Raw genomic sequence first — 12,296 nt, 5'->3', positions numbered from 1 at the left:
TTCACTATATCCGGGAGTTCACTATAAACCATGTTCACTATAGCGGGGTTTGACTGTATATATAAAAAATATGTCAGATTTTCTTTATCTTTAAGAAAGGGTTAAAAGTACTTGATACTAAAAAAACCTATTTATTCTTTTGATTTCTGAAACTAATTCTTGTTTTTAAGTAATTTAATTTTAATTAAAATAAATTAATCAGAAATATTTCCGTTTTTCAGTGTGATGAAAATGTAGGATGTAAAACAAGTGGGAAACAACAGAATGTTTAGGGATGTAAAACAACAGAATGATTCAACTAAAATTCCACCACCTTTTCATAGCCATAAGATTGTTTCTGAGTCTTTTTTTCTAAAAGGTAAATTTGCATTTCTATTCTATAAATGATCTTTTTTAGGTTTTTAATTCTGTGATAAATTTTTTCTCCTAATATTGCAGAATTATAACATGTTTTGTATTCAACATAATTAATGTGAAATACACATTACCTGCTGCAAATATATTTAGTAATCTGAATATTTATTAGATTAGAAGTGCTGTTAAGAATACTATTTGTTTTTGTGTTTTAAATATTTTTTTAAAAAAATTTCATATTTTATGTATAATTTTTTTTTAAACTTGCCTTAACTGATGCTAATTAATTTTACTTTATATTAAAGATTAATTCACTACTTTATTTTATCTAACTGTAAAGTTTATTTAATACATTCAATAATTAAGTTAGAGTAAAGTTATTTTTTTTAATATGTGTTTTTACTGTGTTGATTAGAAGTTAATAAATATAACTTTTACCTGTAAAAAAAAACTTTCAATGTATCGTTTAATTATTTCATAATATACTTCAGTTCAAATAATAGTTTTTCTTTAATGAAAGAAAAAAAAATCCAATATTTTTCTTCTTAAAAATATTTTTATTTTATTGTTTAAATCTGTATCTCTTAAAATTTTGTTTTTATTCTGTTCATAAAGTTAGTTGTGTTATGATAAAAAAATTTGAAATTCCATTCACAGTATTTTTATTAATTTTTCATTGTAATAATAATATTTCTAAACATGCTCACATCTTTTTCATTGTATTTTAAATTTTAAAAAATCTATATTAAAATCAGCAGTCCCCCAAAAGTGTGATTAACTACACAATTCATATCCCAGATAAGTATGAGTCTCTGGAACTTAAGGCATTTTAGTAATCTTTCTTTTTTTAATTTTTCTTTCTTTTAATTTTTGCAATAAACAGCAAAACTGGTTTGATTACAAAAGGAATCTGAAAGGAGTTGAAATGTGATTATTTGAAAGAACCCTGCAAATTTCAACCTCTACTTAAACCTGTTATGGTGTTTATTACTCGCACCTTCCTTTGTGTAGTTTCTCAGATTTGATAGTAAAAAATTATTATATGTTCAATAAAAAAAAAATTATGCATATTTTTTTCTTATTTTTTCTTTTTGTAAATGCAGCGCTTTTGTTATTTTAAATTAGTAAGATATATGTTTGTTGATTATTAAAAGTATCTTGCAGAAAGACATTAGTGGTGGAGAGTTTTGTCACAGGGAAAATGATCTTATCTTGCATATTTTTATTGATGTACGTGTTTTATCTATTATAGATACATTCAGCTATTGCATAACATATATTACTTTTTATATCAGTATACTTTAAGTATTTTCACAAATATATATATATATATATATATATATATATATATATATATATATATATATATATATATATATACATAATTGATTTCGTAACCAAAACTTCTGATGATTCATATTGTAAATTTTTTCCAGTACATTAATGGCTAAAACTTGGAACAGCTTTTACAGAACAAGCATATTGAGTTGTCATGGGAGACAAGAATTAAACTATCATTAGGTATAGCTCATGGCATATGTTACTTGCATTCAAGTGTTGTTTTTCATAGAGATCTTACTTCAAAAGTATGAAACATCTGTTATGATTTAACCTCATCTTTCTTTTCATTCTGTGTTTATTGTTGAGTTGCTGGCATCAGATTTGTTTGATTAGTATTTTTATTTTATTTACTTGTATTTCAGTGTGTTCACTGGTAAGAAATTATCAGCTATTAAAGCTATTTTTGCATCTCATAATATAGTGATAATTATGGAGAACTAAATGTGTATTGTAAGGATAAGAACTGAAATTTATTATTTTATTTTAGAGGTTTATCTTTTTTTCAATAATTTTACCTACTGGTTATAAGAGCATGTTGGCTGTAAAATTATTAAATCATAATCAGTTATTTTTTAACTGTTATAAATTTAAGCAAAATAAAAATTTTAAATTTATCCTAAATAGTTTTTTAGTTTAAATTTGAGCCATGCTTTGGGGCACTATGTTTTTCTTTCCCCCCCCCCTTTTTTTTCGCTCCTTTAGTTTTTTTTTTCTTCAAGTAATTAGACTTAAAATGCTTGAACAATATTTTTTTAGTAGATTTGAATTTTTAATACTTGTAAATCTTAATTGAACTACTATGACATTTAACTCTTTGACACACAATTTTTATTAAACATATTTTTTATTCTTTGGTATTAATTTAGGTCAAAATGAGTGAAAAATATTATATTTAGCGCTTTAATAATTCATGATTATGATATGCAGCTGTATCTTTTCTTGTGTTAAAGATTAAATCTTCCAAACACTGCTCACTTCCGAACAATAATTTTTCAAGTTTGCACTTAATTGCAATTATTTATACTTAAGAGGAAGTTATTTATCATTGAAATTTCTTTAATTTACAAAATCAATTATTGATCAATATTCATATGATTAAAAAGAAATTCAAACTACTTTTTTTGGATTTTATATTTTAGTGTAAATATAATTGTGATAATCTTCTAACAATTTGTTTTCGTAACTATTACTGATTTTCATAGTTGAAAAATAACAAAATATATGTATTTGTAATTAGAATATATATATCAAAGGGACACTGGCGTCCCTCCTGCATCAAAGAGTCTAAGATGAATTGAGCTTAAACTGTGCCCGGCACAAGTTCAGTTTAGTTAAAAGGTTTTAGGTTAAGGCTAAATTTCTCTTTCACTAAAGTTCTCTTTTTCTGAAAGTTAAAGAATTATACAGAAATCCTCTTTGTTCTTCTCTTAATAAGTATGGAAAAAGGTAATGACATATAAACATTTAAAAAGAATTTAATCTCTTCGTATGATCCTAAAATCTATAGTCTTTAATATAGCTCTTTATGTTTCTCTCATTGCAAATTATGGCTTTAATTTGACATATCGTTCAGCATGCAACTGTAATTCTTTCAAATTAAAGTTTTTTTACTTCAAACATTTGAAATCTTTTATCTTCATAAGTTACTATAATTTTCTAATTTTACTGTGCATTTTTAATATATGAGACATAAAAATTTGTTATTATTTTAATTTTAATATGCATTTTATTTGTAAAGAAAATTTGAAAGTTTTGACTTATATTATCATTGTATTTGATTTGTAAATAGTGATACTTTGTTCTACAGAATGTCCTTATCAAAATGAATGAAGATGAGATGACTGCAGTTGTTGGTGATTTTGGCTTAGCAGAGAAAATACCAGATTCAAGGTAAACACTAACTGCCCACGAGCCTGTATATATTTGAATGTTTATAGAACATTATTTTAATATATTTTCTGTATTAATCTGTTAACTGGGTGCGAAACAAAATAGCCAAACTTCATTAGGACTTCAGCAATAGATTATTCTTTTGAAAAAATTGAATTCTTGTCTCCACCTTTTATACAATTGCTAGTCCATCTTAATTTAAACAGCTTTCCAAAACTTTGAAAAGACTAACTGTTTAAAGTTAATTTTTAATTAGCTTAAGATAAATCTGATTAGTTGTAACTGTCCTTCTTAATGCTAAAAAACTTGTAACCATTTTGATAAGGTACCCAGCTAATGGATAAATACCTATTTTTCAATTCAAAACTACCGTTTGAATTTCTGGTTTTCTATATATGATGTTAGCACTTTTTGATTAGTAGATTCCACTGATGAAAGTACCAACAGATGGTGATAATTTTAGTTTTTTTTATTGTTACAGTAAAGCACATTTTATCTGTATCACATTTATCTGTAATTTATTTGCAGTCCCAGTTTATTCTTAATATATGCTATGTTAAAATAATTTGTTTATATGACTGAAAAACATAAAATATTGATTGTATGTTTTTTTCTGTACTTTGTTTTTTTTTCTATGTAATCTCTGAATATTTGCCATGGATTTCAGAAACTCTCAAGGCTTCCTCAACTCTAAAATACAATTTTTTTCCCTTCAATTTTTTTTCTTCTTAATTGCCTATGTGTATGGAAAGAATTGTATATTTTTGTGTGCTCAAATTATTAAGTCATCACCAGCATTGGCATGACAGCCCTTTGTGAGCCTGGGCCTTCCTCAGAAGCTTTTCCCATTCTGCCCTTCTCCCAGTAATTGATTTCCAGTTCTTTATTTTAAGGTTTTAGAATGGCAAAATCCTCATCCACACATTCTTTCTATCTCTTTTTGGGCAATAATAAAAAAGTAATGGTATGATTAATTTAAACTTATTTATATTTTTTTTCAACATCGATAACATTAAATGTCATCTTAACAATGGCTATTGCATTGTCAAAAGTGTTCTTATGAAATATTAAATTTAAAATGTTTGATTTTCTGTTATACATCAATTTACTTCGGTCCCCTGAAAAAAATGCTTTGTTGTATTATTAAAATTTAAAAAGATGAAGGAAGGATAGTCATTTTAGAAGTCCTCTTTTATCCTGTAGTGTTCTTGGTGATCATGAATGCTATATTTATCCTAGTGGTAGTAAACTAAAGCAGAAATTTTAAAAGAAATAGAATTTTTGTTAAATGTTAATGAGCTTTTGTGTATCAGACTTTTCATACATCAATTTAAATCATTTGCATGTAGTGGTGAACAATTTTATTTTAAATTTAGTTAGTTAAAATATTAATACTTTACATTTGCTACCATTAAAAATATTTTCTGTAACTATGAAAATTCTGTAATTGTTAAAGGGTTTGCACATTTGTGACACAAACTTCTATGCGCAATAACTGTTGCAGCATAACCGCTAAGTGTCTATAAAGGAAAAAAGATCTGATTTTTCACTTTTTTTAAATTAGAATTTTTTTGTAGAATTTGTTTAATTACAATCAAAATTAGCATGTCTCAAAAATATATAACAGTTTTAAAAGCATTTTAATAATTCAATATAAGCTTAATGTGTATATATATATTTTTAATAAAAGTGTAAATATCTTTTTAACAAAGTCTAAATTATACATGCTAGTATTTCAACTTCTTTTGTCCTTATTTTGAGACTTTTTCTGTTGAATTATAAATTTAAATGGTTTTTATAATTAAGCCTAATCGTTTTTTCTAAAATATTATGATGTTATTTGTTCATTTAGATATTAGGACGTTATTAAGGTATTAAGACATTATTTGTTTATTTTTGGGATCGTAGTCAACGTTTACTAATTGTTGGTTCACCTTATTGGATAACACCTGAGTGTTTAAAGGGAAAGTGGTATAATAAAAAGGTAAATAGTTTTTAATCAAGTTAGCTCTACTTTATAATTTTCAGTGTTCCAATGACACTTTTTGTCATATTTATTTACACTCTTTCAAAAACTTTATGAGTATTCTTGTATTAACAACACAAAGACGACTGGGATGATTTTAACCCCTGTTTATTTTATTGCTCTGTAATTAAAAAAAGTTACTGATAATATTTAGTATTTCGAACTTTTCATAATTTGATTAAATTTAAGTGCTTATTTGATCATTCATATGTTAGCCTTATAGTAACATACTTATAGAACCTTATACCTAAAACGATTGGAGGAGACAGTTATCTTGGTAGGTATCCCATTAATCCAGGTAGTTAGGGTATGAAGTACCCTTTAGTATGTATGAGGTGTCTCAGTTTCATTAAAGAAAGAGTATTTCAAAATATCAATAAAGAAAACTTGATTATCTAAACAATTAGTGTATAAGTATAAAGTGCTCAGTGCCCCTTTTTTGTAGATCAAATTGAATAAAATATAGTTTTTGATATATTTCTTATTAAATTGATTATGATTATATTTCAGGTGTCTAATTGATTTAACATACAATCTGGGAATGTCTTTACTTCCTAATGAGTTACTAATATTTAGCTAGGGAAAAAATTTTACAAATTAATGTCAGCTCATATTTGTAACTCTTTATTGCTATAAACATTAAAAGCTGTCTTACACTAACATGTAGTATGCTTTTCTAATACAAAATGAATACTAGTGGTCTATTCTATTTAAAGGGCTAACTATGTTACTCTGATGATCATTGTAAAAACCTGTTTACTGTATATCATATTATATTACAGCATTGTTATAAGTAGAAGATATTCAAACAGATTTCATGTGTGTCTATTTTGTTTATATATTATGTCAGGATTTTTTCAGATCAACGTAAGTAACAATTTTAAAAAATAGTGTATTTGTTCTTGAGCTATGATTAATTATGACTTTTTATGATGCTTAGTTTTTAAATTGTTGTAATCCTTATCAGTTACTGAATCATATGTTCAAGTGTCAAAGAAAAGTTAAAATATTCAAATGGAGAGCTAATAATGTGTAATTTTATACAGTTTTTTTTTTCCATTTCAAAAACTATGGCATGAGCATAATCGATTAAAGGATTTAAGACAGTATAGTGCAAAGTCTCACTTTTTCTAAAGATATTTTTCTATGTAACTGTTCTTTAGTATTGTTTCCAGAATTTCTGAAATTTCTTTTAAATAATAGCACAATTTACTTAAATATCGTGTTGTCTGTCTATTCAGAAATCACTCTAGTTGCATTCTTCCAAAAACTCTAATTTGGCTTACTATATTCTCCCAAGCTCTTCTGCTTTACAATGTGAAAAAATAAAATTTATAGATGAGCCTATTTCCAAAGTTCTATTTTAAGTGCTTCCCTGTGCCTTCACTTACCTGTTTAAAAAGAAAAAAAGGAAGAAGAAAAAAAGGTTAAGACAGCAAAGTGTTTTGTTGGCACGGGTTCGAGTTCTGCTGGGAGCTCCATCTTGGTAACAAATTGAACAACTTGATTGTTTATTCTGCAAGGTGCATGTTAAACCTGTCATGAATAAAAGGTAATTATGTGGTATGGTAGTTAATAAAGAAGTTTTCCAGATATTTAGGGTTCACACCAGCGATGAAAATTTAATGGCCCAAAAGAACCACCTAGGTATTCATTAAGTTTTTTAAAAAACATTTTAATGATGGACAAACTTGAGAAAAAAGTCAATCTGTACAATTTACACATAAAAAATTATTGCCATCTATAACACCCCAAAACTAATTAGATTCATTAGCCCATAATTATTGAAGGTAAGTATTTATTAAAATTAAGTATAAGGAAGCTAAAAATTGATTCAACTTAGCCGTTAAAATGCTGAGATCAAATAAGTAAATGAAGAAAATAGAGAAAGTTAGACCTAACAGAATACTAGATTAAAAATTATAAAGTTTTGAATAACTAAATTATAAAATTTTAAAGTCAATTCTAAAAAAGCAAAAAATTTTATTTTATTTATTAATAATTCATGAATAAAAATGTCAAAGTCTGTACTTGGTAAAGGTTCAAGGTCAGTACATGAATGCAAAGCACAGCACAACATGTAAAATAACATGTTTTCATCATTTAAATTTTTAAAAATTTGTACCAGATACGTTCTCTTATTCCATTTGAACACCACGCATTTTAAATTCCATATTACACATTGAACAATAAAATTTGTGCAGCAAAGTTTTATTTAAATGCATGGAAATGAATGCAAAATTCTATTTTTCGTTACTATTCTGAAAATTCTTAACATATTTCTAGGTGACAGATGTGTCGCCAATGCGTGTGTGTGATTTAAGCGACATTTATAGCCTTTGAAAGATAGATGGCCTGGTGGTTTGCCTGTGAATAGCAGTAAAGTTTAGTGTGTAAATAAATAAATTGTAGTCCATATTATTATTATGATAAAACTATTCAATATTCTAATTTTTAGTATAATTAGAGTATTTACCAATTAAATTTACCAGTAGCAATTTTAATATAAAACAAAGTTACAATAACCAAATTTTTGGCTCATAATTGTAAATTATATTTTAAAATATTTAAATGAACAGGTTTATTCATTATGCCATCAATAAATGACTAATTACCTTATCCTTATGATCTGCACCAACATGCAAAGACACCACCACCATTCTTAACTGTTCCAACTGTTTTGGATAAAGTTCCTCTCTGCTTTATAATGCACATCAAAACCCAATGTATTAAGTTTGTTTCCATTCCGATTAAACATTATTACTACGTTAGGAATCTATTTATCATTGAATTTGCAAAGTATAGCCTCATCGAAAATGAAATTTAAGTAGAATATTTTTTTTAAATTTTGCAGAAATTTTTACAACTTTCAAATCTGAATTTATGAATTTTTTCGCAAATTTTATAATTTTAATCTCAGGTCACGCTGATATGAAGTACCTCTTTCAAGCATTTTACCTCATATTGCACAATGGAATGGGACAAAATAGACTAATTTAGCAATATTCATTACTGATTTACCTCTTATGATGACAAATAATCATCTTTCAAAGGCTGTCAGTTATATAATTATGACTACGAGCCACTTATAAATGGTAAAAGAAAATATTATGGAGTTAGCCAGCAAAAATTGAAATATAATTTTTCTAACAAAAGTTTGATACTAAATTGAAAATAAATAAATAAATGAAAATAATTAAATAAAACAAATTAAAGTGATAGACAATAATTTTAATTCTGAAATCCTAAAGCATTTAAGTGTACAATGTAAAATTTTTGTTACTTTTTTTATTGAGTTCTTAAAAATAAACTTTTGCTTTGTTTTTAAAATATTCCATGAAGTTTTGCTAAGAATAGATTATACATCTCTTTATTAAATACCCATTCTGAAATATTCATTTTAATTAGTGAAAAGAGCCATATTTCAATAAAAGTCATAAGTGTGCAAACACTTTTGGAAGCCACTGTAAAAATAAAAAAATTTTTGAGGTATAATTGCTTAGAATCCTTTTCTTTTGCTTAATGACAGTATATTAAACAATACTTATTAAATTTTTTTTGTCACTCTTTATTTCACATTTGGTACACTTTGTGAAAAAACTACTTAATGTATCATATTAAAACATTTTTTATTCAATAAAAACAATGTATTCTACTAGTTATAGATATTTTAACATCTCCACATCTGTCTTAATTTTTTAGAAATTTATCCAAACATTAAGAAATAAAAAACAATATCTTATTAAGTTCAAATTATAGGAAACAATATCTTACTTACGAATTAATTTAGTACGATTATTTTTTCTCGGTGATATATTAAAAATATAACATTTTAAATAAAATATTTCATAGTATGGATATTTTTCTTGTACCTATCCTACACTTTATGAGAAAAAAACATGACAACCTGGAAATTTTAATATGTTTAAATGAAAAAACCTGAAAAAATTCAGGGAAATTTAAAACTGGACAGTGACCACCCTGAAGTGACCACCTTGCTCAGTGTTGGTTGATGTAAATATAATTGTATTTAATGTAAATTTTTGTCATGTAAAGGTTTGTTTAATTTCAATTTAATCCATTCTACAGTATTTTCCTGGTTTTAAACTGGGTCTTATTATTATTATTATTGTTTATTTAACCTTATTTTTCATCTTCTCTAATTATAATTTCCTATTTACAATACCAGTTTGCTTTTTACATTTATATAATTATTCTGCTTTAGATATTTTAATAATATTTATGTCATTTCCCTGAAAATGCTCATACGTCATGAATTTTGCAGAAAATTTCCTAAATTGTAAAGGCATATTTTACAATAAAAAAATTTCGAAGGATAAAAATATTTTTTTAAGATTTATTGCAGTTTTATATTATTATTAGTTTTAAATCTAAAAGATTTTAATAAAATTTACTGGGGTTTATTAGTTTTTTATTTACTTTATCAAGTATTTTTCCAAAAAATCTATTCTCAGCTCTTAAGCTTTTTAACTTATTGTAAATGTTTTGGGAATGTATTATTTAATATTTGGCCTTGGTTTTACAGACTGTAGTGTTGCTAAAGCTTACTAGTAATGCAGCCTGTTCTCTCTTTTTTATAATATCTAATCTTTTCTTCTTACAGTCTCTAATTTTAGATTGATTTTTTTTTCTTTCTATTTTTATATTTCTTGTCTTTGAATGTTTGCATTTTTAAGTCCAGGGGGAAATTTATAATTTTAAGTGAAAAAATTGAAAGTTGTATGGATTAAGAAAGGTATTTATTAGTAAAAAGACTATTATCATGAAAAATAAACAAATGACTTTGAACTGACAGAGAGTAAATATAAACTATTAAAATCTTTTTAAAAAAAATTTATTTAATTGAAAAGTAAGCGTACAAAGATTTATCTGCAGATAATTGTGTGTTAATTTTTTGTCATTTTTACAATAGTGTGTTTTTTATAATTCTTATTTTATATATTTTTATATATAATTCTTATTTTTATATATAATTCTTATTTTTATATATAGGGGTGCAGCGTAGATCTACCTCCTACTGGTGCACCCTGGTAACGCTTTGTGGCTAAATGATCTATAACTTTGGCTAGTACAGACATCAAAGAAAGCTGTCCCTCTCACTAATGCCAAGCGCCTAACCAAGAAAAAAATGATGGCTCTCACTTTAAACCAATACACAGAGAAAAATTCTGGTAAGATCTGATGGAATAATCTCAGAAATCTTCCTACGTGGCCAAAACGCAGGGCAGTTGGTGAGTTTCGACTGACTACCGGACGCGACTGCCTCCTCTAACATCTCCATCAAACTCATGTTGCTCAATACGCTTTCTGTACGCTTTGTAACCTTCAAGCAGAGATGGATGCAAACCACGTTCGTCTTTGCCCAGCACTGGGGGATATCCCTTTGTGTGACTGTTACTGGCGCGCAAGAGACTTATTGGGGTCATGGACTTTTCTTGCCACATCTGTTTTGAGTTTGTTTATTTTGTTGTTCCTCCATTGTGGGGAGTGGTCTTTTGTAACCTTGGCCATTGGAAATAAAATAAAAAAATTATATATTGCTTGTATATTAAGATTATAAATTGTATTTTTTTCATGTTAATTGTGCGTCTAACATAGGGAAAGTATTGTAAATAGAGAATAATTTTTTATACATTTTTAGATGGTTATACAAATGTTTCAGGAAAGTGGGCTGCAACATAAAAAGCTTTAATCTTTTTATGTTATTTTATTATCTAAATCTTTTTCTTAATTTATTATTCAAAACTAAACATTTTCTCACACTTAATTATTCACTCATAATTTTATTCACACATATAAATTTTATTCTTTTCATGTTCATTGTGCTTCTAACATAGGGAAAATATTGTAAATATAGAAAAAATTTTTATAAATTTGCCTGGAACTTTAATATATATATACATGCATATATGATTGCCATTCATAAATTTCATGTTTGAAGTACTTATTGGTTTTAATGTCTTTGAAGGTGAAGAATAAATTCTATGTGGTTTTTTGATTATTTGCCTGGAATTTTTATATTTAATATTTTTTGCTTTTCTTAAATTTTTGCTTCAATTATTTATTGATTTTAATTTACAGCTGGTATTATCTACAGATGAAGAAATTGTAATATGATCTATTGATCTGAAGTTCTCTTTGCTTTCATGATTTCTTTCTAGCATTTGCCTGGAACTTTCATATTTCACATTTTTCTACCTATTATAAATTCCATGGTTAAGGTGTTAGTTGATTTCAATTGATAGCTTGTGGCCTTGAGATAAAAATGAAATTGCAATATAGTCTTTGAACCTGCAGTTTTCCTAGCTTCTTGTAAAAAAAATTCTGGCATCTGCAAGGAATTATTACATTTTTTTTCTTAAATTATATTGCCTTGTGCTAGAATTTGCAAATTGTACTTATATTTTTCTGACTTTCATTAATGATGACATTTCCATAATTCAGTTATTCCTTAATCTTAATTTAATTAAAATGATCTTAAAAATTCAAAGAATCATAATATGATTAACCTGCTGTTTTCCTTGCTACTGAAAGTTTTCTTTTGAGCCTGTAGTTGTTGAGTTGCTATTTTGAAACTAATGTATTTCAGTTTGTAATACAAGATTGTCATAATGCATTTGGATTTGCAGCTATCTTAATTTACTGGTACATGTGTGGTTCACTC

At 26.1% G+C, this 12,296-nt stretch overlaps 1 protein-coding gene across 5 annotated transcripts; it reads left to right on the top strand.

Annotated features, from left to right (window-relative positions):
- Positions 1–260: 260 nt before the first annotated feature.
- Positions 261–11,178, top strand: LOC147816838 (dual specificity testis-specific protein kinase 2-like). Of its 5 annotated transcripts, none has more exons than XR_015429212.1 (4): positions 261–358; positions 1,791–1,940; positions 3,503–3,585; positions 10,625–11,178. XR_015429212.1 is itself a non-coding variant. In XM_087151741.1 (4 exons), the coding sequence occupies exons 2-4, from the start codon at positions 3,518–3,520 to the stop codon at positions 10,664–10,666; spliced, it is 186 nt and encodes a 61-aa protein (XP_087007867.1). In that variant the 5' UTR covers positions 1,929–2,068; positions 3,503–3,517; the 3' UTR covers positions 10,667–11,178. The 5 variants fall into 5 exon arrangements, 2 of the variants coding, with proteins under 2 accessions (XP_087007867.1, XP_087007864.1); XM_087151741.1 differs by lacking the exon at positions 261–358 and adding an exon at positions 5,494–5,569 and having other exon boundaries at positions 1,929–2,068; XM_087151738.1 differs by lacking the exons at positions 261–358; positions 1,791–1,940 and adding exons at positions 2,058–2,145; positions 5,494–5,569.
- The last annotated feature ends 1,118 nt before the right edge of the window (positions 11,179–12,296 follow it).

Source organism: Parasteatoda tepidariorum, chromosome 1 (assembly GCF_982258835.1).
Source record: "Parasteatoda tepidariorum strain Cologne lab strain chromosome 1, Ptep-v5.0, whole genome shotgun sequence".
NCBI lineage: Eukaryota > Metazoa > Arthropoda > Arachnida > Araneae > Theridiidae > Parasteatoda > Parasteatoda tepidariorum.
Note: the sequence above shows the minus strand (reverse complement) of the source record. Positions and strands in the feature narration are given on the sequence as shown.

Coding starts and splice junctions, on each gene's coding strand:
- LOC147816838 (XM_087151738.1), top strand. Junction 3,586..5,493: donor GAGAAAATACCAGATTCAAG/GTAAACACTAAC, acceptor TTGGGATCGTAG/TCAACGTTTACTAATTGTTG. Junction 5,570..10,624: donor GAAAGTGGTATAATAAAAAG/GTAAATAGTTTT, acceptor TTTTATATATAG/GGGTGCAGCGTAGATCTACC.